Source organism: Populus nigra, chromosome 3 (genome assembly GCF_951802175.1).
Source record: "Populus nigra chromosome 3, ddPopNigr1.1, whole genome shotgun sequence".
Lineage (NCBI taxonomy): Eukaryota > Viridiplantae > Streptophyta > Magnoliopsida > Malpighiales > Salicaceae > Populus > Populus nigra.
Window position 1 is genome coordinate 23,605,513 of NC_084854.1, and position 24,389 is coordinate 23,629,901.

Genomic DNA, 24,389 nt, shown 5'->3' on the forward strand with positions numbered 1-24,389 from the left:
AGAAAGGAAAAAAAACAAAGAGAAAAGGAGATTATTGGATGATATTACAAGATTTTTAAGGAGAAGAGGCAGAGAAGAGAAGAAGGGCTGTTAAGAACTCCCAACCCCAACAATAAAAACCCAGCAAGACGACTCCACAGTTCATGAGAAATGCAAGGTCTTTTCCTTTCTCTTTTCTCTCTCTCTTTTCAAGAAGAAAGAAATGGTTGGAACGTATTTTCTAAGGCTAGACTATTCTTATAGTCAGAATAAACCATGTCATGTATTACACTATAATATGGTTTTATAGTGTGACTTTTAGTTCATGCTGTATGCGGGTCCAAATTTTACTATTTAGGAATGCATGTTGTGCACCTTTGGATCATACCACTTGTTTCTTGATCGTTGCAGTAATCAGTTTGACTGGTCAATGAAAGACAACAACAAAGATTTTCTGCTGCTACTGTGGCATACGCATATGTAGCTAAATTATTCCTTGTTCATGCTTGAGGTTTGATGAAAAACTAATCTTTTTTATTGTCTGGATTAATTTATTGAACGTTTCCTGAGAAACAATTAAATCTTTTGTTAGGGTTCTTAATTCCAACTAGATTTCACGAATTTCACTTGTATTTTATTAGGTCTCTGTGTTGGCATTTTTTGTGGAGTTTTTTTTTATTATTGATAAAAAGATTCTCACTTTGACAAAAAAAAAGGGAAAAAAAAGAGGTTTTTAATTACTTCATTAACAAGATCAAGAACCCAGAAGAACAAGAAAGTCTTTCCTTCAATTTTTTTTTAAATTTAAATCTGAAATTTATTTATCTTCTAATTTGGTGATGGGAAACATTAAGCAATGAGATCGGTGAGTGGACCGACGCGTTATGGTGGAAGAGTGAAAAGGCAAGCTGATAAAGAAAGGTGGAAATTCAGGGCATTTGGACATAATAGAAGGTTCTTATTTTGGTCGCTGAGCTTTCTTGACTTCATCTTTAAAATTCTCTCTGTTTTTTTTTTTTAATGAAAAAATTCTTCAATAGAAATATAACTCAAATCGTGTGCTACTTCCCTCACCAACCACAGCTTTTCTTTTCCCATTTGCCCACCTCCCTCATCTACCTGATCAACGTAGTGTGACCTGTGCCTAACACGCATGGCGTCGGCATAGCTATGGTTAATACTCAGCAGAGACGATACGTTATTTGTTGGACTTGGCCCGTACCAGTGGTTCAATCGGGTTTGGTCCGGACGAATCAATAAAAAAAAACTAATTTTTTTATTAAAATAATAATATTTTAATTAAATTTGTTTAAAAATTCAATTGATTCAGATTAACTTTATTTTTTATTATTAAATCAAGTTTTGAAATTATTGGTAGCGGTTGGTTTTTAAAGTGTATTTTTTACTTAAAAATACATCAAAATAATATATTTTTTATTTTTTAAAAATTATTTTTACATCATCAATTCAAACAATGATCTAAAAATATAAAAATTTTAAGCAAAAAAAAAAAATTCATGAAACATCATTTGAACCAACGTTTTCAAGTGGATACTTAAAATTGTATTTAAAGTAATTAAAATTTTCTAAATGTATCATGTGAATGTGAAGAATGCATTCTTAAAGTATATATATAGTTTGGAAAAAAATCAATATGATAAACGTATAAAATACAAAGAATACTCCTCGTGGTAGAATGGAAAAGAAGAACAGAAGAAGAAAAGCACGACACTAAAGTCCAGAGCATGTTCGGCATGGATAAGGACAATGGTACAGTAAAGGGAAGAAGAATCTTGAGTCGTCCCCATTGGGATCGATCGAGTTTCGCAGATTTCCTCTACTCTTCAAGAAAACAGGACACGTGAGATCACATCTGATAAAAATAACGTTGAATGTTTTAAACATCCAGGGCCATGTTTGTTTCTTGGAATTTATTTTTTGGGAAATCACTTTCCAAACTTTCCTGTGTTTGTTTACCATTAGAAAAGTTGGTCAACAAAAAATACTTTCCAGTCAACGGAAAACACTTTCCGGTCAACGGAAAACACTTTCCAGTCAAAGAAAAATTTGGTTTGATTTCTAGGAAAGTGTTTTCCCTTTTGGCTGTGTTTGTTTTCCGGAAAGTGGTTTCCGGGAAACCACTTTCCAAACTTTCTTGTGTTTGTTTGCTATTGGAAAAGTTGGTCAACGGAAAACACTTTCCAGTCAAAGAAAAATTTGGCTTGGTTTTCAGGAAAGTGTTTTCCTGAAAAATTTGGGCGGAAAATACTTTCCGGAAGTTGTGAAAAATTTAGAAATGTCATTATTTGCTAATTATATCAAATTTGATCCTCAAACTTTTGATTGCTATATATAATTTGTTTTGAATATTTATTTTTCAATTTCATCTCTTAAAATTTAATTTTTATATTAATTTTGGTTCTTATTTTTATAATTGCTATTTGCTTTTTTCTTATCATTTTTTATTGAAATTTTTTATCTATCAAATTTGGTCCTCATTCTTTTGATTTTTACTAATTTTATTTGAAATAATTTATGAAATGTTAATTATTATTATTTTAATTTCTTCACCTTTCATTTTTTTTAATTTTTTAGATTTGATCTCTATTATTTTGATTATTATTTATTTTATTTGAGATAATTTATGAAATTATATTTTTTTTCAATTTCATTCTCATTCAACTTTTTAATTTGTAAGATTTGTTCCTTATTATTTTAATAAACTTGAAAAAATAAAACATTAATAAGTTATTTTCCAGCTCATTTTCCATAACATAACCAACCACTGGAAAGTGTTTTCCAACTTATTTTCCATTACACTACCAAACATCGGAAAATACTTTCCCGGAATTCACTTTCCCCGGAATTCACTTTCCAAAAGGAAACTATTTTCCTGCAAACAAACGGGGCCTAGATGTCGTGTCGTTTTACATGTTCTTTTCTTCCTTTTATCTTATTTGAGAATTATGATTCAACTCGGTCTAAGATTCAGTAAGCATCAACTCAAATTTAGAAGTTCCATTTATGTTTGTTTGGTTTTGTTTTCCAGTTTATGTTTTTTTTATTTTTTTATTTAGCATTTATATCATTAGTGATTAGTGATTGAACTTTATTTTTTCTTTACTTGCCTCGTGTATGGTTTTTTGTGAGTTTTCAAAACAAACCCAGGTTATCTTAAATCTTTTTCTTTGTTGTTTTTTTGCAGGTTCTCCATTCTTTTTTTCTTTGTTTAGTTTATGTTCCGAGTTTTATTTTCTAAAATCTTTTTTGAAACATACTTTTATCGCCCGAACATCTTTTTTTATTGATAAAAAAATGTTTTGGCTTGCGATGCAGTGCGGGCCCACAAATCTAGTATAAACTAGAGTTTATGGACTTTCTAGTGTTTTCAAGAACTTTTTTTATTTATTTTCAACCAGTTTTTTTTCGTTATAATGAAGTAGATTGAGGGGAAATTTAGTAATTTAATAAAGATAAAATATTATTTTTAAAAAAGTCGTTGACACATGCAGTGTATGAGTCAGCTTGTGAGTTGATTTTGCTGTCTTTGGATAGCGCGTTGGGCATCTTGCGACTGCTAAACATTAGCTTCTTAGACAAAGTTTAATTCATCTTGGTGTCCCTCCTATCATAAGTAGCGATTCTGATCAACGAACCTCTGGTTTGTCCCGTAGCTTTTTTTTAATCTCACCTCTTTGAATTCCATGCCCGACCTTGAAAAATTTCAAAACATCCCTTCAATTTGTATTTCATTTAGATTTTATCTTTATTCTTTTGATTACTATTTATTTTGTTTGAAATAATTTATAAATTTAGAATTTATTTTCAATTTCATCCTCCTTTTTTTTTCCGGATTTGTTTCAAATTCTTTTGATTACTATTCAGTTTTTTTTAAATTAAATTGTTTTTATGATTTCATCCCTATTCAGTTTTTTTTTTCTTATTAGATTTGATTATCATTTTTTCGATTGCTATTTTTTTTACTTTGATAAATTTTTAAATTGAAATTTTTTTCAATTTCATTCTTCAATATTAAATTTGTTAGGAATTGAGTTTTTTGATTGAGTCTAGGTATATGATTTCACGGGTTATAGGTTTGGAAGATTAAACAAGTTCAGAATATTTTTTTGCGTTTGCTTGATTTTTTATTTTTTTTTAAGTTCATGATTTTTCAATTGCATCCTACATCATTTATTTAATTGGAGATTGAGCTCTGTTATTTTTTTATTTGTTTTTTGTAGGATTTTTCATGTATTTTAAAAATAACTTGGGTTATCTCGGGTTTTTTAATTTACCATTCTTTGTTAAGTTTAACTTTTTAAAAATAAATTTTGTTTTTCAATTAAATTAATTTAATTCATTAAATATAAGCATGAGATGCTGACTTCATGATATTTATTTTTTGTTTTGCTTTCCAGGCATGCCTCTAACGCGCGTGTGTGGTGTTTTTTGGAGTCATCGTAAAGCCTTTTGCAATGGCATAAGAACTGTCTCGGCTAGTTCTTTCTGGCGACGAAACGGTGTCAACAATGAAGTGACAGTGAATCTCCAACAGGCTTTTCTATAACGACCTGTAATCTAATGAATCTTTATTCATTTTATGTCATGATACACATATAAATATGATAATTTTTTATTTAAAATCTTTCTTATACTAAATTACCCCATTTATCGCACATAATACAAATTTTACATTGCATATATATATATATATATATATATATATATCCATCTTATAACAGACTTTTTTGTTTTTTTTTTATTAAAGCAATAAATCATTCAAATTTTTACAAAATTTCGACATAGTTTTCCCTGCACATGAGACTCAACCCAAAATTTTATTCAACTTCTAAAAATCTTGACTTTTCTAAACATGAGATTATAGTCTTCCCTTGCTAATAATCTCAATTTTTTTTTTATGTTTTTGAAAATATTGATGTCATCTAAACATCTTCTTTCATGATTGAAAAAATTTAAGCATGTCGCGGCCCACCAATCAAAGAAAAACTATGGTTGGTTTTTCCCTAGAAAAAATTGCACTTCCAAACAAGTTGGCCAGCAAAAGCTAACCTTCCACCATCACTCAGCACACCACATCTGACCGTAAGCAGTAATTCTAGGCAATATCATCATGCCATAATGAAAGACTCACATCATGATGTGGGAATTTTGGTATCGATGTTGATAGAAATGATTTTGAGCGAATTTTAAAAATATCACTCAAGTATATATAATCCTAACGTTATCATCTTTGTATAAATTTTACCCTTATTTTCAAAAAAAAAATGAAAAACTTTCATTTATTTTCAAAAATTCACATCAATTTTTCATCTAAATTGTATTTTTTTATAAAAAAACAATGTCATTTTACAAGGATTTATTTATTTATTTTTGTTAAGTGATTACAACCGAAATCCTTGATTTAAAAAAGCGAAATAATTCAGTGGTAATAATTTAAATATAAAATTGATAATATTCTAATAATTTGATGGTATATTTTATATCTAATTTATAAATTTTAAATAGCTAGAAATTATTTTCTTCGTGATATGTTAGCATCATAATCATGACGTGTCCCTATCCTTTCTCTTATCAATAAAATGCTTTTGTTTTTTTGAAGATGCGTGCATATCATAAGGTACTCTTACCTTTTTTTTCTTCTTCTTATTTATCATAATTAAAAACTAATATTGACTTAAAAAATTTACTTTAAAACATTAAATTAAATTTATTTTCAATTAATTCTAGATAATATATCAAGTCAAGAAATTATTATAAAGAATATAGTCAACAGAAGAAAAAGAAATCTTCCCACGCTACAAGTAAACGAAGGAGACAGGAAAAATAGAAAGAAATAAAATATCAAATAATTAAGTGCAATACGTGGCAACTTCTCGAGTTTCCCCACTAAACTACTACTATGATCACGATTATATGAATTGAAAGCCAACACCCAACAAAATGAGATTCTTCAAATATAGAAGAATCCGAACTAGAAAATGGTTCAAGAGTTTCTTTTTTCTTAGTCAAGTGTCATTATACCAAGATTTTCATACATTAAACCTAAGTTTTTTCTTCGATGATCACGCCCGGAAAGTGATTAAGTCTTGCCGGAAACTCTTTTCTTGTATTTATTTTTTTTAGAATTCAAAATCTAAATAGTAACTTATAGTCGTGTTAATTTTTGTTTTTGAAGTCTTACATCTTGCAAATTCATATTTTATTTAATTTTTTACATCCAGTCAAATATCAAATTTCTCTTAAACTGATGACATGATAATAATAAAAAAAAACCTTTAAGAAAAGATAAAAAAATCTATTGACACTGGGTTAAAAATTTTGACTTTCAAGGGTATTATGGTTATTTTACTATATTTTTATTTTTTTTTATTTTCTATATTTGGCTAGATACAAAATTACCTCTCATTTGTGAAAAAATCATTTTGAAAATACTAAATTTTCCTTTGATGCTAATATTGAATTTTTGTTTTTAAATTTCAGTCTTCTCATTATGCTTTTGAAATATAAAAAAATTTATTTATCCCTGATGAATTTAGTAATTACACTATTCCAATAGCTAGTTTTAAGACCTTAATACTCTTAGCAGCTAGTTTTAAGTTTTGGGGTGTAAAAGGCAATTACCCTGTTCCAACAAATACTATTTCTAAGTTTGCATTTGTAGTGTTTTTCTAAGGCCTTGTAGGTTCTTTTAATGTTATTCGGGATGAAAATTTAATCCAAGCTTAATAAATACCAATCCGATCCAACTCAAATAAGTCAATATGTTTTTAATAGTTATCTTACCGAATAAATAATAAATAATAGATAAAATATAAATATTTTTAAATCTGTTCTAAACCACTTGAACCTAATCTGATCTGAAATACACACACACCATTTGATGGATATTGTCTGCTCTTCTTGTACTTTATTTTAAACAATTCTACATTTATAGTAGTGGTTTGTGCAATGAGGGATGGAAATGCTTCATTGTCTGTTTATGTCCAAAAACAAACAGAGACTAGCTTCATCCATTTGGATTTTGGACACCTACTAGATTAAACATTTCAAAACTAGGTGGCCGACCGCCCATGCTCTGAAAAGGTCCGCCGGCTTCAGGGCCGAAGTCATGGTGGCCGATTAATCTCTAGAACTTTTTATTCAAGCAAAATTAATATGACCATTTCAATTTTCAAACATTGATTAGAGTTATTATCCATGAATAAATTAATCTTCATAGTTATATTAATCCACTAGTTATATCAAGTCAAGAGCTAAAACCGAATATGTCAACACCATAAAAAAATTATTCTTCCATGCCGCAAGTTAACCAATCAGACAGTGAACAAATGCATTGTCTTAAAATCTAAATCCAACCCAATAAATCAATCTAAAATTTAAATTGGTCTGGATTAAAAAAAAAACTCAGTTAATCTAGAAAAAAACCTAGGTTAACTTGATTGTCCGATCGATTCTAGCCTAACATGGTTAAAATCCAGCCATCAAACCATTGATTTTTTTTGTTAAAATAATATTGTTTTGTTTATTTTTGTAAAAAATTATTTAGGTTAATCCACCCGATCTTTAACTTGACCCTGCCCCTAACCAATCCCAACCTCGGGGTTTTAAAACTACAAACAAAATAAAACCATTGTAATTATTACACCTAACATTTTGTCTAGTTTTCAAGCTTAACAGAGTCTTTTATGTAAAAAGAATCTATGATCAGTCAGGACAAAAATAGACAAGCAACATAGTCCTTTTGGAATCTTACCTGGTTGCTTACGTGGATACTCAGTTACCTGGTTCGTTCGCATGCAGTGTTTTTTGTTTCTTTCATTTTGATAACAGGGGGATGCTGCTCATTTGAAAGCAACAGGATGCATAAATCAGTAGCAACCTACTGTTTGATCCAAACTATAAATGCCCTTTTTTCTTCGGGACACCCAATAATTTTTCTACAATTTTAAATCTCGATTTGACCTCGCCACTATTCTCTTCTTTTGATTTTTCTGATCCATTTCACCTGTTCTATCCGTTTAATCTTCAGATTTATTCTTGGCCTTTTGTCTCCATCCTTCTGCAGTAATATTGCCTGTTCTGCTGATAAAACCCTACAACATTGTAAATTTTAAGAGGTGTCAGGTCCTGAATTTATTTTTTAAAGTTTATTAATTTAAGTCTCGTGAATTTCAAGGCCACTAGAAATTTACATGACCATTAATTTTAGAGTATGTAAAATTAGTCGGAATATATACAAATTAACTTGGATATTCACGTTAAAAAAATAAAAAATATACAAGTTGCATAAAAAAAACCAGCCCAAAAAATCATGGATAATTGAGCCTTCTCATGGGAACTCATTTTATAAAAGATTTATTAAGCATTTTTTTGGTTTAATGGTCCATGTTATTCAATAGATTTACCTATTTGAGATTTCAATATAATACCTTCTTAATGTAATGTAGAAATAAAATATATCTCGGTAGCAATCCATGATTCAAGAATTGGTTCAATGTTCCCGAGTTGTTGGTTAGTGAGTTGGTCTAGAGCAATCCAAGTGTTTTTTTAGCAACCCTTAAAACAATATTGTTTCAGATATTTTTTGTTTTAATTTTTTTAAAATAAATTAAAATGATATTATTATTATTTTTTTAAAAAAAATCTTATTCGTTGTTTCATTTTTGTGTGTGTGGAGAATCACTTCACCAGAGAATACCTAGGCCCCGTTTGTTTGCAGGAAAGTAGTTTCATTTTGGAAAGTGAATTCCAAGGAAAGTGAATTCCGGGAAAGTATTTTCCGATGTTTGGTAGTGTAATGAAAAATAAGTTGGAAAACACTTTCCAGTGTTTGGTTATGTTATGGAAAATGAGCTGGAAAATAACTTATTAATGTTTTATTTTTTCAAGTTTATTAAAATAATGAGGAACAAATCTTATAAATTAAAAAGTTGAATGAGAATGAAATTGAAAAAAAAAAATAATTTCATAAATTATCTCAAATAAAATAAATAATAATCAAAATAATAGAGATCAAATCTAAAAAATTTTAAAAAAAATGAAAGGTGAAGAAATTAAAATAATAATAATTAACATTTTAAAAATTATTTCAAATAAAATAAGTAAAAATCAAAAGAATGAGGACCAAATTTGATAGATAAAAAATTTCAATAAAAAAATGATAAGAAAAAAGCAAATAGCAATTATAAAAATAAGGACCAAAATTAATATAAAAATTAAATTTTAAGAGATGAAATTAAAAAATAAATATTCAAAACAAATTATATATAACAATCAAAAGTTTGAGGATCAAATTTGATATAATTAGCAAATAATGACATTTCTAAATTTTTCACAACTTCCGGAAAGTGTTTTCCGCTCAAATTTTTCAGGAAAACACTTTCCTGAAAACCAAGCCAAATTTTCCTTTGACTGGAAAGTGTTTTCCGTTGACCAACTTTTCCAATAGCAAACAAACACAAGAAAGTTTGGAAAGTGGTTTCCCGGAAACCACTTTTCGGAAAACAAACACAGCCAAAAAGGAAAACACATTCCTAGAAATCAAACCAAATTTTTATTTGATTGGAAAGTGTTTTCCGTTGACCGAAAAGTGTTTCCGTTGACCAGAAAGTGTTTTCTGTTGACCGGAAAGTGTTTTTCGTTGACCAACTTTCCTAATGGTAAACAAACACAGGAAAATTTAGAAAATGGTTTCTCGAAAAATGAATTCCGGAAAACAAACATGGTCCTAATCTCATTCGTGTTATTTACCCTGTCACAATTTTTATCATTACTTGGTTGGGTCCAGGCCCACACCCAAATAGGCCTTCCATTCAAAGCCTGACCGATTCAGTTTCTGAAAAGAGAATTCCGAAAAGGGAAATACAATGTGCAGCCTTTTCCTACGTGGCGATCACTAATTTGCTGTTTGGAAATGAGGCTCGGTTATCTGGTGTGGCTCAGGACAACTGGCGTTATCCTATCTGAAGGCCACGTGGCTCATAAGGCCATTAAACTGCCAACATCACTGAGCAACAACCAGTTGCCTTCTTAGCCGTTGATAAGATTCTGTTTTCAATCCAACGGTGTATAAATCACTGACACCGGACTCTTCGAGGTTCCAATATTACAAGCTCCGCAGCAACGGAGTTGGTGATTTATGGGTTTTGGAGAAGAGAACGGACAAAAACTGCATGCGGGTAAGCACACTCGCTTGCTTGCCATATTGCATTTACTCGCTCAGATAGGTTGGACACGTTTCCACATTTCTTAGTCAATTTCTTTCTCAAAATAGCAGCTAATTTGATGTAAATTATATTGACTTGCTTAATAATTATTACTATAAATTTGAGTCATTTAATGTGATTTAACCATTGGATTAAAATTGATTAAGATGATCCAAAATGATCTATATCTTTGTTATTCATGCAAAGGTTTTAATGTTCTCTTAAACTTATTATCAAATCAAATCATATAATATCAATTTCATTTGAAGTTGTAATAAAATTTAATTGCAAATTACATAATCTAATTTTATTTTTAAGTAGTAGAGATTAAATGAAATGAAAAAAACATCATTTGTTTTTAATCAATTTCAATACTTTATCTAATCATGAATCAACAAGACTTTTTATATTATGTATAATTTTTAATTAAAAATATTTTTTAATTTTAATATACACATGATTTGAATGTAAAGAAAATTTCTATATAAAGAATTAGTTGTTTTTAAGTTTCTTTTCACTAACTTCAAGTTATATAAAACACAATGGTTGTTTTCATATGACAAGTGTATATTGATTAAAAACATATCTAAATCATTAAAAAAATATTTAATTATACCAAGAAGTTTAAACATGCAAAATCTCATTGTAAATCATATATGAACGAGGAAAAAAATCACATTATTATTAAAATTAGATTTAACTCTCTCAACTTTCTTTTTATTAAAAATATATGTAAATACTTGTTGAATGATATATAATCATATTAAAAAGTTTAAACATATATCATCTCATTTACAAATCATAAATCAATCAAGAATTTCAATATTTTATATAATAATAAATCAATGAATTATAACCTTTTGAATTTTATCATAACAATTGGCATTCATTTTTAGTTGCAAAATTGATAATTTTAATATGCACGTGGTTAGATTATATTTAAGTTTAACCATTCTAAAATTCTTTTAATTAATTAACCTTTACTTGTATGAAATTCAATAATATTTTTCACGTATTTGACTAGAGATATATTTAAATTATTTAAAAATATTATAAAGTCTGAACATATAGCAGACGTTTTATGATTTTTCTATTGAAATACATAATGATTATGTTACACAAATATTTAAAATATTCTTGAATTAAAAAGAAAAAAAAGAGAAGAAAATGTCGATTAATATGGCAAGACAAATGGTTTTGTTAGCAATACACTGTACACCCGCGAGTACAGATAACCTCGATGATTGATGCTCAAGTAACAGCCCAAACTAACCCCAAAGAGAAACACACAGAAAAACACGATTCCTTGCCTCACTCTCTCTCTCTCTTCCCCCACTCTTCTGTACTAAAAACTTTTTTTTTTTTTTTTGTATATATTGTATGGTGGGCAACCAATATGTCTGCTAGTCCGAAGATAAGAATCGGAACCGGCACCGTGTCCACTCACCGTCTCACCATGACAACCACCGCCGCCGCCACTCTTTCCCTTCCTTCCCACTCTCTTATATTCATAAAGAGTACTCCTTTTCCTTCCCTCCGTCGCTCTTTCTGTCTCAACTCGCCCTCTACACCAACTCCCACCTCTCGTTCTCCTCTCCGTGTCAAAGCTTCCTCTGCTGAGCCCTCTCCTTCTTCAGGTCCCCTCCTTTCTTTCTCTGTGTACATGGTTTTTTAGTGTGTGAGAGATGGGAGTGATTTGATATATCTTGTTGATTGGTGGATTTTTAGATGTTAATGTGTTGCTTTATATTGTATTTATTATTTTTTGTGCTGGTTGAAGACCCTTTTTGTGATACTTGGAAAATTGTAGGTGCGAGAATCTTGTTCATTTTATATGCTGTTCAAGAAGATGCCTTTAGTACCATTAAAGATATGGACTTTGAATGATTTAGAAAAAGAAGTTAAACTTTTCTTAAGTGATGCCCGTATTGTTAATTTGGGTACAAGTATCTATTTTAACTTAAATCTAATATGGCTGTTTTGTATGTTAGTTTTTACTTTCAGTTTGGGGTCTCATCTTTAATTTTGAAGCAACTGATTTTGATACAATGTATTTAGAACCTTTTATCTCTAGCAATCTCTTTCCCTGGAAATGATTATATGACTGATTTTCAAGTTTTGATTTTGGTATATAATTGTGTTTTGCTTCCTCAAAACAACCATGCCATGGTTGTTAATTTGGTGTTTGTTTCCTGCAGGTAAAGGTATTGAGAATGTGGTAATTATAGGTTCAGGTCCTGCTGGATACACAGCAGCAATATATGCTGCTCGTGCCAATTTGAAGCCTGTAGTGTTTGAGGGGTATCAAGTTGGTGGTGTGCCTGGTGGGCAGTTGATGACTACCACTGAAGTGGAGAACTTCCCAGGGTTTCCTGATGGAATAACCGGTCCGGATTTGATGGATAGGTAACAAAAAACAAGTTGATTTTGTTTTAAATTTATTCTTGTTCTTGAACGGAACACACATAATTATTTCCAACTAAATTATTGCACAGAACTTTGACTTAGTTTGTTGATTAGGATGCGACGGCAAGCTGAACGTTGGGGGGCAGAACTGTTCCAAGAAGATGTGGAATCTCTTGATGTTAAAAGCAGTCCTTTCACCGTGAAGAGTAGTGAACGTAAGGTGATATATAGTTTTCTAGCATTCTGTTCTGTACATATGTTGGAGTGGTTTCATTAATTTCAACTATTGAAGTATCAAATCATTTAAACACATTCGTTTTATGGATGAAAATTTTTCTTTGAACTCTGCTTGGAGATGACCTATTTTAGCGAGTATTCTTTATAAAAAAAACACGCTCCCTGTATGTGATACCGACTTTTTCTTGGAAATTGTTTGAAATGCACCGTTTTTATGCATGAGTGATGTGCCGTGGCCACATGCAATTGTTTATGTATTTGTTATGCCATAAGCTGTGGATTCTTAATTAATTGGAGTTTGGAAACAAATCCAAGTTCATGCTTATGATACTAAATTTGTTTTAAATTAATATTTCAGGTTAAGTGCCACAGCATCATTTTTGCCACAGGAGCTACTGCCAGAAGACTCAAATTACCCCGTGAAGATGAATTTTGGAGTAGGGGAATTAGTGCTTGTGCAATTTGTGATGGAGCATCACCACTTTTTAAAAGGCAAGTTCTTGCTGTCGTAGGGGGAGGTGATACGGCCACAGAGGAAGCATTGTACTTAACTAAATATGCTCGTCATGTCCATTTACTTGTACGCAAGGATCAACTTAGGGCATCTAAAGCAATGCAAGATAGGTGAGTTTTGGTGCACCCTTATTTGTGTTGTTCCGTTGCTGTTGTCGGCAATGATTGTTTTGCTGCACTTTCTTTATTAATTACTTTAGGCTGCTCCTAAATATAAAACATATAAAAGTGCATATTTAACGTTTCACAAAACTGTCTTCTATATGTCAAGTTAAACATGTTTGCATTTTGATATGTTCTTAAGCACATTCCTGCTTTGCCATCTTCATCATATCTTTCTTGTAAAGTCAGGTGTTTCAGACCTTTTTAACAGTTTTAATTTCATCAACATTGTGTAGTATGTGATCTCTGGTGTTATGTTTATTTCTGAGCGGTCATTAGATTTTCTGCAAAACCCCTTTCAGTGTAAAAATATCTCTCCTAGACTAATCATACTATTAGAAAGAAAACAAATTCTCTCATTATGTGCTAATGTTTAAGATAACTCCAACAAAAATGCGGTCGCTTATCCTTGCAATTCTGGAGGTCTTTAAATTGCAGGCAATCACATCAGCTTCTTAAATGTTGCAAACAATTTATTTCATGGCATTATTATCTTGTCTTTTGTGATTTAGCTGCCATGATTTCACGACTCCCAAGTTATACACTAATGAACAATTTGTATGTTGAGTTTCAACTCCCTGAAATGTTTGTTTAACAGGTTGATTATCGCAAATGTTTCAGAGTGATCAACAATCCAAATGTCACCGTGCACTTCAATACAGAGACTCTGGATATCGTTAGCAATACAAAGGGCCAGATGTCTGGTATTTTGACTAGAAAAACTGATACCGGGGAGGAATCCGTGCTTGAGGCAAAAGGCTTGTTCTATGGTATTGGTCATTCTCCGAATAGCCAGCTGTTGGAAGGCCAAGTTGAACTTGATAGTGCAGGCTATGTGTTAGTTCAGGATGGTTCTGGGAAAACTTCTGTTGAAGGTGTATTTGCTGCTGGAGATGTTCAGGTAATCCTGTAAAAAACTGTCATTTGGATAGGCTTAAGACCTTTCAATTTTCATTCTAATCTCACTACTGTACTTAAGATTCTGTCATCATTCTTGCTTCTCTGGCGATGCCAAGGCTTAGAAATATGCTGATGGGATGTGTAACAGCAAAGCATGTTAATGGGAGTAATTGAGTAATTCTCATTCAACAAAGATAAAGTTTGTGATTGATTTTTGAGCAAAATATGATAATTAAATAATTGCTGTTAATGTGTTAGTCAATTGGAGAGTATAAACTTTGCGGAAGTGATGCTGCAAAATTAAAAATATTTTGTTTTATTTTAAAGTTGTCTGATGCACTGCAAAAATTTGGTGTAAGTTGATTTTCCTAGAATCTAAGAACTTTGACACAGTGATTGTATCTTAAACAATATTCCCCATCTAGTGTCTTCTACCCCCATTCTTGGCACTGCATTGTTCCTGGTATCCTCTTATAGTTATGTTCATCCCCTGATGATTGCAGAGTTTAATATTAAAGTATAACACATGGGTTGAATTTCGTGATCAGCACAAATTGTTTGAGATAATGTCTTACATGTCCTTTAGGCATGTTCATTAACCTTCAACTATCTTGATGCATAGATTCAAACTTGTGATCAAAACTTGTCTTTTGTTTGGGAAATCTGTAAAGGTTTTGTGATTTGGTATCCTGTTTATTTAAAAGGACCATGAGTGGAGGCAAGCCATAACAGCCGCTGGATCTGGATGTATTGCTGCTCTATCAGTTGAGAGATACCTTGTGAGCAACAACCTACTTATAGAGTTTCACCAGGTATTTCTTTCTCCTCTTTGTATTCATTTTATAGAAAAGGGAGGTAAATTAACGTACTACTGAAGTCCAACTTTTTCTGTTTTACTCATCCCTCAGCTATTTCACATTCTCATGTGTCATGTACTCTTGTTGTTCTCAAGCATTGATTTCCATCCATCGAACATGTCTTTCTCTATCATCACTTGTTTGGTTGCAATCTTACATATGGAGGAGCTCCTCTTTCAATGTCTCATCACTTCTGAAATTAGAACATTTTTTTAAGAATATCTTCACCAAGCATGATCATGGACTTCAATTTTTGGTTAAAACTCACATCTCTAATATTGGATCAATCTATGGAAGTTAAATGAATTAGTTAAAGTGAGATGCATAAGATTGTAAGTTTTCTGGAAATACAGTTTGATCATCCATATTCTAGTATTTTGTTGTGGAATTTTATGCAGATCTTTACTTGTATGTGATAGCATATCTAAACAATACTCCACCTAAACTTGCTTGCTTTTCATGATTCTTTCTTTGACAGCGTCAAGCTGAAGAGGTTAAGAAGGAACTCACTGACAGAGATGTTCACGAGGGCTTTGACATTACCATCACAAAGCATAAGGGCCAGGTGCATGTTCTTATTATGATGAAATATTGCAATGCATCAACAGTTTTCAGTCAAGTTGTTGTGTATAAGGTTTTTATGTCCTTAGCTCAAAGCTTATGTTATTTCCTCGATTTACCTTCCTCAGTATGCTCTGCGAAAGTTGTATCATGAAAGTCCACGGCTTATATGTGTGCTATATACATCACCAACTTGTGGTCCATGTAGGACATTGAAGCCAATTCTCAGCAAGGTAGGTTCCATGCTAGCTTATATTGCATTGTATAATTAGGAGAATTACTGGAGGTTCTCTTGCATAATTTATATAATATTCATCCATGCTTTGTGTTTGTTTGCATTTTGGGGAATCCATCTTTCTGTGTATCTGACGCCACCCCACCACCTCTTCTTCTTCTTCTTGTTTTTTTTTTCAATGGTTAATGGCAGGTGATTGATGAGTTTGATCAAAATGTCCATTTTGTCGAAATTGATATCGAGGAGGATCAAGAGATAGCAGAAGCAGCTGGAATTATGGGCACACCATGTGTGCAGTTCTTCAAGAACAAGGAGATGATCAGGTTTGGAAAATTTCATTTTTTCAACTTTCTCTCTCTATGATGCATGAATGATCATGCAGCTGGTGTTCACATGGTAGTTTTCTGATGTCAAATTTCCTGTACTTGCCATGCAGGACTGTATCAGGGGTCAAAATGAAGAAAGAGTACAGAGAATTCATTGAAGAAAATAAATGAGCGCATAATCGAGCATTCATCTGGCGGTTGTGATCATTTTGTAATTCAATTTTGTTCCCCATTAAACTGGTTAGTCAAATAATAAACCCTATATTTTTACAGAATGGTATACTGTATTTGATCCACCACATTGCAGATTATCATGCAGAGTTCCCAAGCAATTTTTACTGATTTACTCTCTCCAATCTTTTATTTCCTTAAACCTGTATGATTGGCGGAGTTGAACCAATGTAATCTTTTGGTCACAAACTGATGCAAGCAGGTTATATATTCCGTAGCCATCCTCTACCAAACCCTTCATCGAGGTGCTTGTTTTGCTGCATCATATGGAATAAAATCACCCATGGAACAGGATAAAACTTTGGATATTCATAATGGACACACTGGAATTGCAAGGTAGAAACAAAGCTGTTTTCTCTGATTATATAAAATCCTTTGCAGCTTCATTTGTTGAATTCTTACATCCAAAGGAGAAAAGAGCCCCTTTCTCATACAATTAATTTGGAATTACGGATCATAAAATTTAAGCTTGTTGATATATCAAATCCAGGACCTGAAACATGGGTGCTCTAGAAAGAAGAAAATGTCGTCTACCCAAAGCATCAAATGTATTCAAAGTTCAAACTCGAGTTTGAGCTAGATCCTCGAAGTTTGGTTTTTTCTCTATTTAATTCCATGTGAACAATTATGACCAATCATCCAGAAAATAGTGTTTCGGAGAATTCCTTTGGCATAAAGCCCTTGCAGTGCTGATGACAAGCTCTCCCTTTACTCAAGTGCCATGAAGAAAAGTAGTCTGTACGATATCAGCAGGCAAAATAGAACAGCCACATCCCACGACTTGGAACTACCTGGGTTGATCCCCTAAATTGTCTGAAGGATCATCTCACCCTTCAACTTCTGATGTCAAGGCACAAAGGATCAAATTCAAGTCCAATCATGTCATTCTTGAAGTGACCCTGTTAAACACATGAATACGTGTACAGATGTATTCCTATCTTTAGACGTGCATGAGCTATTTGGTTGAACTGCACGCTTGGAGATCTTCTACCTGCAATGATACTATTACCTGCATAACTGATGTAACACACCAGGTAGCGCCAAAAGATCCTGGGGACGTCAGGTAGCCGTTGGAATACATTAGATGCCATCAGATTCAATACTTTATGAACGACATTCTAGTCTGTTATTTGATTTTGGTATAACTTAATTAAGCCATGCAATGCTGAGACGTGAATTAACTTGCAGCGCCAGCAGTTGCCGCTGCCATGGCAATAAAGGTATTGGATATCAGTGTCCCAACCACAAATATGCATGCTTCTGAACCAGCAACGTAGCAGAATAAGTTGATGCAGAAGTACCGCAAGTGAGAAAGCAAAATACCTAAATTCCACTAGACTTCCAGTTAAAAGATATTCGAATTTATTTAATTCCTATCATGTAATTCGTTATCATCTTTCTTTTGCCGAGCTCAATAAGTCTTGCACCAGAATATTATTATAGGTAATATCTTAACGTCTCCGACTTCTTTCACGTTTGTAAAGTGTATGTGGTGAGGTTGAAAACCTACTATGATGAGATAGCTCTTCATAAGGCTAAATTGAAGTCGTTAACGGTGAAGAACAGTAATATTTGAGTTCACTAAAACACCTGCAAAACATGAAATAATGAGGATTGAGAAAAGGTGGTAAGGATTTTGCTTACCTCCGCAAAATTAGAATGCTAAATTCAAATAAAACACTAATTTTTTTTTATTACCAAAAATCCAGAAATTGTTCAAATCAAAGTAGATAAATTTAGTCTAAAAAATTAGAATTAACTGAAATAAAACTTTATGATAGATGTAGTGACTAACAATGTGAGATTATCCCTGTCATCTTGAAATAAAAAATCATGCATATTTCATTTTTAATATGAATTCTTCAACACAATCTTATATTTTTCATGTTAAAAAAATAATATAAGTTATATTTTCATGTCTACGATTTAAATTCTAAAGTTAAAACTAATTATTTAACATGATAATATCAAAGTTGTTCCCAGATCTATATTTCTTCCTCTGCTGTACATGCCATGCCATCCCATCCCATCCAAAAACAGGGAAGAAAACAAGATATAATAAACTAGAAATATATAAAAAGAACGGCACGTCTCAACAAGGGGATGTAGCTCAGATGGTAGAGCGCTCGCTTAGCATGCGAGAGGTACGGGGATCGATACCCCGCATCTCCACTTTAATGTTTTTTTTTTTATACTCGCAGTCTGCTTGATGATGGAAGGAAATACTCATTTATCTTCCATTGATATATGTGCGATCTTTTGAACTGTAAAAGTAAGTTAGTTTACTAGATTTTTTCACAAATAAAGGAGAAGCTAACATGTATGGAGAGGGAGAGGCACCTGCAAATGCATCAAGTAAGGTGGATTTGCCTGAGCCAGAAGGACCCATAATGGCCATGATCCGATCAGGTACAGCATAACCACTTTGCCTATTTAGCAACTTCCTAGGCGCACCACCACTTTTCTTTTTAAGTTGATAGCCACCAGTACTACGGTTCCATATTCCCATATCAGATGTATGCATTGCTTTCTTTTCTCTAATACTACTGGACTCCGACTGCTCTTCCTTCTCCCTCTCTTGAATCTTCATCTTGATAGATGGACAATATTATTGTTCATAACCAGTTTTGAGGCCCTGCGTTTTACTTGTGGACAATGCTGGTCCCTCTATAGCCATTGACCCTGCTAACTTGGTGTCTCTGCCAAAGGTATTGTCTACATAAATAAATAGTCATAAAGTTTATTTGGCCTCGTCTTTGAGCCGCCGGCCAGAGCCAAACATACATACATATATATATATATATATATATATATATATATATATATAGAGAGAGAGAGAGAGAGAGAGAGAGAGATTCTTCCATCACTTCCAAATATATATGATCACCACACACCAAATAGTTTTAACACAATAATGTTGATATTGTGTAAGATAGAATACTACTAAGACGATGGAGGAAATTATATGATTTTTGGTTATTTCTCAGAAGTACACGGCAAGGAAAAGCCACTGATTTCTGCATTTCGTTTTCTCACTGCCTCTTTACAATAAGAAAACCTTGGCATTTCGCAACCAGATATCCTAAGCAGCTTCCATTTTCTTCCCAGCTCAAGTTGAGCCGAGTGTCCTAGTGAGTCCAATCTGGTTTTCAGATTAGAGCTTCCTTCGGGTCAGCTTTAACACACCAAACTCACTTCGTCTTTAAGACTTACAGATTTTTTATTTCCGTGTCTGATTTTAAGGTTTGAACGCCGACGACCAAGAAGAGAGCATAACTCGTTAATCATCCACCCGACATCTAATGGTAACTGATCTATTACTTTATTGATGCCTGTTTTATATTTGTTTTTTCCAGAAATTTAAAATAAACTGATTTAAATTAATAATATTTTTAAAATTGGTTATAAAACATTTTGAGCTGAGAATTATTCATGTAAACACACAGGGACTTCGTTACGAGACATTCCCATCATCTGTCCATAAACCATTCTGCAAACTTAGTTTCTCAATTCTGTCGTGTTTCCTCCTAGCCGATGCCACTGCCTAGAAGAAGAATATGGTTCATCAAGCCCCCGCCTAAAGTCCTGGACTCGGTGCAATTTTCACAGATTATGATCTAATCCATTTTTATACTTGCTTAATTGAGACTTGAATCAGAAGAGGACACCAAGGTAGTAAGAGATACCATCCAATACCATACATCCAAACAGCATCACCGGAGGCTAATAGAGGGAACAACAACAGGTTAACAGAAAGCTCATTACCAACTCGAACATTGGCATCTCAAGTTTTTTCACAAGAAAAATGAGTTCAAAATTAAAATACAGCACATGGTTACAGGTGATAGTGCAGTATATGCGGTGTTGCAGCTTTGGATATCTCCGAGAGAAAAGAAAGAAGAAAATTTTTGAAATTCCAGATCTTATGATACAGTGTTGGTCTCAGGGACATCATCAAGGATGAAACAACCAAGTTTACCTGTCCTAAAAAGAGTGAGAAACTTCTTTGATACCATCAAGCGAGCTTCGGATGCCTTATGAGGTATCTTCAGTGCCTTCTGCAGCACCTCAAATTGTTGCTCTATAAGATTCTCCAAATCATTCTCATCCTCCACATTACCATTGAATTCTGCCAGTGTTTTGTACATTGCACATTGGACTTCTGTGACAAGATTCTGTAGGTGAACAAGAACAGAGACAAAAAAAAATTAGAAACAATACCAATGTCGACAGAATAAGTTATGAAGTTATATATACTCAATGAACGAAGATCCGATGAATTCTAAACATCTGAATTGCAAATTGTCACCCTATCATAATTTAATCAAGATAATTGAATGAATCTCTTCAAATAAAATTTGTAACAGCCTCAGATTCTGGATTCCACAAACACACACATATAAATAGAGAGAGAAGCAGAGAGGCGGCATGACTTTGTTACCTCAACATACACCACATCAGACACACTAGGTGGCTTCCTCCTATTTGGCCGAAGATCTTTAGGATCATATTTGTGTTTTTCCTCAGATTCATATCGAATCCCATCCATTTTTCTGTTATTCCAGTGTTTCCAGTGAAGCGGAGTGCCTCGAGTATTTAAAACTGCTAGTAAGTATCGGGCAATACGCTCCTCACCTACAACAGAATCTTTCACGGATCCTGCACATACATTCAAACACATAATTTTTGCTAGGTGTACGCGAACATGCAGCAGAGGGGACGATAGTTATTGGACGGTAGCAATTAATTAATGCAAGTGTCTTGAACTTGTTGGGGCATATGCACATGGCAATTTTTAAAAATGCCAGGCTCAAGTAATTAAAAAGGAAACAAAGAGGTCTCAACCTGCAAGAGATAACTTTAATCCTGTTTCAATATCTGGGATACTGGGAACCAACACGCCCGGGGTGTCCAGCACGTATATGCTAGGCTTATGAGCAATCTGCAAATCATATTCAAAGTAATCAACATTTGATAAAGGATATCAACAACAGCACAAACAAAACAAAAGGATGGTGCCTGAAAATATTTCATCAAGAAAACAACAAAAAGCGATAGGCAGAAATAGACAAAGATAAAAGAAATAATTCAGAATTTTGAGAGGATCATTTTTTTCTAGTTTGATAAAGGTATCAAAAGCAGCTTGGCAGAGAAATAAAATACATTTTTAAGTGAGAGAAAAAAAAGCATCTGAGCAAAGACACATGGATCTCTAAACAATGTCTTTGAGGTTCACAGCAAGAACTAAAGAGAAAAAAAAATAAAAGGAATTGGAAAAGAAAGGCTTTTATGTGACAATATGAAAGTGATGCTACTGAATTTATACATGGCAAATCCAGTGCATTATCATGTTTTGTAGGGGATGGCAAGAGAGTATATGGGTGTGCAACAACATACTGAGCATTTGCATGCAGATAGGCAGGTTGACGGGCAGAAATACTTATCACATAATCCAGGGCCTGAAAAAAATGAGGCAACCAAGATACTTCACCTTGTATCCTGCAATATCTTGAGTTACACCAGGCAAAGGGCCCACTGTAGCTCGTTTCTTTTTCCCCTGCACTATGTAGAAAACTCAAATCATCATTGCCCAACACATGACTTGAACATAAAGACAGGTAGTTAACATGCAAGCCAAATTATAGTTCATAACAATGGTTTACACAAAATATGGTAACATCTTACCAGCAAAGCGAGACAATGCAATTTGATGGATTGAGTTTATCAAAGCTGATTTCCCAACATTAGGAACACCAACCACCATAACAAGGAGAGTAGGTTCCCTCGATATCACCTCCTTGAGTTTGAACTCCACAACTTCAAGAAGCTTCAGCACACGAATCACAAACAGCATTATGAACAAACTTGAAAATATTACAGGAATATTAGATTAAAAACTCAAATTTAATTGAACACACAGGCACACGGAGTCAATCAAATAAAATTGACCGAATGAAAGTCAAGCAATTGTAGCACAAGTCAGTTTTGTGTTTGATTTCATTTGTTTTCTTTTCTTTAGATAGCTAGCTGTTTTACTTTAAATATTGCATAGGCTGGCCACCTGCTTTCTTTCAGCCAATGAAAAAGAAAACATTAATGCAAATGCAAGTATTTCTTTTTGTACTGCTGAGACATGGTAATAAACACAACATTTTCGATCAATTAGCATAGATTTAAGGTTTTCTTATGACGAAAGCAAATTTATTTTTCAGTATTTCATCAGCAACTATACATATATTTGAACCAATATTGAAAACTAAATTTTAACAGCACTTTATCTAGCTTATCAACTAACCTTCTGAACAGAACTCTTGCTGTGTGCACTTATCGGAATGCAATCTTGCTTGCACGAGTCAAAATAACGAATCCATTTCTACAACAATTAAACATACAAACATCACACTCATATTAAACATAGCATCCCCAACACAACTATTCAAATTCCCGGAATCAAACGATCATGCAATTAATTTATGCAAACACAGAGACAAATTATTTTGTTAACAAATTTTCGAAACTATAAAAATCCCCAAAATTCTTATCATTCACACAATCAAAAGGGTACAAAATACCTGCATTTCCAGTCAAATCCCAATTTAAGTAACATAATCAATTAAATTTGAAATCTTTCACAACTCTCCAAACAAAATTCAACATAGCAAACAAAACCCAAATTTTATTTTCCCTTTTCTAAACTTTACACAAGTATTTAAAAAACAAACAACTCTAAAAATTCAACCTTTCCAATAAAAAAAATACGAAAAAGCAAGAAACAGACAATTTACATGCATAACATTAGGATTAGCCAAATCCTTCTTATTAAGAGCAATAACACGTCTTTTTGCAGCAAGTTGAGGTTGTAAGTCTTCATTTGCTGACGATAATGGAATCTGTACATTAATTACCAAACACAAACACAAAAACAAAAACAAGTAAAAAAAGTTGCTCTTTACCTAGGAAAAAATAAAACAAATGAAACCCAAATACTTACACGAGAGTCACGGACTTCTATGACTAGGTCGGCAAGTTTCAGGCGGTCTCGGATGGCGCGGGTGGCAGCAGCCATGTGGCCAGGGAACCAGTTAATGGCTCCACCACCTGCGTTGAAACCCATCTCTCCTATTCCTTTCTTTACTATTCCCTTTAACCCTGAACGCATTTTCCTACTATTTTTATCAAATTGTTCGATCAAATTTCTTTCTTTCTCTTTCAGTCTCTCTCTCTGCTGCAGATTAGCTTAAACCCTTATGCTTCCTCTGTTTCCAAAACCTCTGAAGGACAATGTTTTGAGCCCATTCCTTCCCGAAGGGTTAGGACATTTGGGCTTGTGCTTGTTGTTCTAGAATCCAACATACTGGCCCATGATGTTTCGAGCCATGTCTGAGTTTTGATTTTAAAAGGCCCAAATTGAAAATGAGAAGGGTATTGCAAATTTGCAATGTTCATGGACCAATTGGGCCTCTTGGACAAAATAAATTGACTTACAAAAAGCGATATTTTCTTCTTTCCAAATATATGCTAATTCTTTTTTCAAAGATTAGATAAATATAATGTTTAGCATGCATTTTAATTATAATTTTTTTAGAGTGGTGGTAACTATCATTACATTAGAGTTATAAGTTAGTTAACAATATAGAAAGATTAATTTGATCAATAAGCTTGAATTTAAAAAAAACATATTATGGTGAAATATTAATTTTGTCTTGATGTGAAAAAAAATATAAATTACTATTTTTCATTGAAAACATGATAAATT

General features: G+C 32.7%; 2 protein-coding genes and 1 non-coding gene across 4 annotated transcripts; 2 read left to right on the top strand and 1 right to left on the bottom strand.

Annotated features, from left to right (window-relative positions):
- Positions 1–11,474: 11,474 nt before the first annotated feature.
- Positions 11,475–16,744, top strand: LOC133690057 (NADPH-dependent thioredoxin reductase 3). Its single transcript, XM_062110205.1, has 10 exons — positions 11,475–11,842; positions 12,404–12,611; positions 12,726–12,831; positions 13,207–13,472; positions 14,145–14,424; positions 15,128–15,235; positions 15,759–15,845; positions 15,970–16,074; positions 16,269–16,399; positions 16,513–16,744. The coding sequence occupies exons 1-10, from the start codon at positions 11,602–11,604 to the stop codon at positions 16,571–16,573; spliced, it is 1,593 nt and encodes a 530-aa protein (XP_061966189.1). The 5' UTR covers positions 11,475–11,601; the 3' UTR covers positions 16,574–16,744.
- A 1,988-nt stretch (positions 16,745–18,732) lies between these two features.
- Positions 18,733–18,805, top strand: TRNAA-AGC (transfer RNA alanine (anticodon AGC)). Its single transcript has one exon. It is a non-coding gene; the product is annotated as a tRNA-Ala (tRNA).
- Positions 18,806–20,379: 1,574 nt separating this feature from the next.
- LOC133688946 (short integuments 2, mitochondrial) lies at positions 20,380–23,889 on the bottom strand. 2 transcript variants are annotated; one of them, XM_062108612.1, is made up of 8 exons: positions 23,625–23,889; positions 23,419–23,523; positions 22,929–23,006; positions 22,319–22,460; positions 22,125–22,195; positions 21,479–21,575; positions 21,075–21,292; positions 20,380–20,808 (listed from the first exon to the last, which is right to left on the bottom strand). In XM_062108612.1, the coding sequence occupies exons 1-8, from the start codon at positions 23,790–23,792 to the stop codon at positions 20,557–20,559; spliced, it is 1,131 nt and encodes a 376-aa protein (XP_061964596.1). In that variant the 5' UTR covers positions 23,793–23,889; the 3' UTR covers positions 20,380–20,556. The 2 variants fall into 2 exon arrangements, with proteins under 2 accessions (XP_061964596.1, XP_061964597.1); XM_062108613.1 differs by lacking the exon at positions 23,419–23,523.
- Positions 23,890–24,389: the final 500 nt, after the last annotated feature.

Bases quoted from the DNA above. Each gene is read 5' to 3' on its own strand.
- LOC133690057 (XM_062110205.1), top strand. From the start codon at position 11,602: ATGTCTGCTAGTCCGAAGATAAGAATCGGAACCGGCACCGTGTCCACT. The intron at 13,473-14,144 runs GTGAGTTTTGGT...CAAATGTTTCAG, and splicing joins TCTAAAGCAATGCAAGATAG to AGTGATCAACAATCCAAATG. The intron at 15,236-15,758 runs GTATTTCTTTCT...TTTCTTTGACAG, and splicing joins TACTTATAGAGTTTCACCAG to CGTCAAGCTGAAGAGGTTAA.
- LOC133688946 (XM_062108612.1), bottom strand. From the start codon at position 23,792: ATGCGTTCAGGGTTAAAGGGAATAGTAAAGAAAGGAATAGGAGAGATG. The intron at 23,007-23,418 runs GTAAATTGTCTG...TAATTGTTGTAG, and splicing joins CTAATCCTAATGTTATGCAT to AAATGGATTCGTTATTTTGA. The intron at 21,293-21,478 runs GTTGAGACCTCT...ATGTATGTGCAG, and splicing joins ATTAAAGTTATCTCTTGCAG to GATCCGTGAAAGATTCTGTT.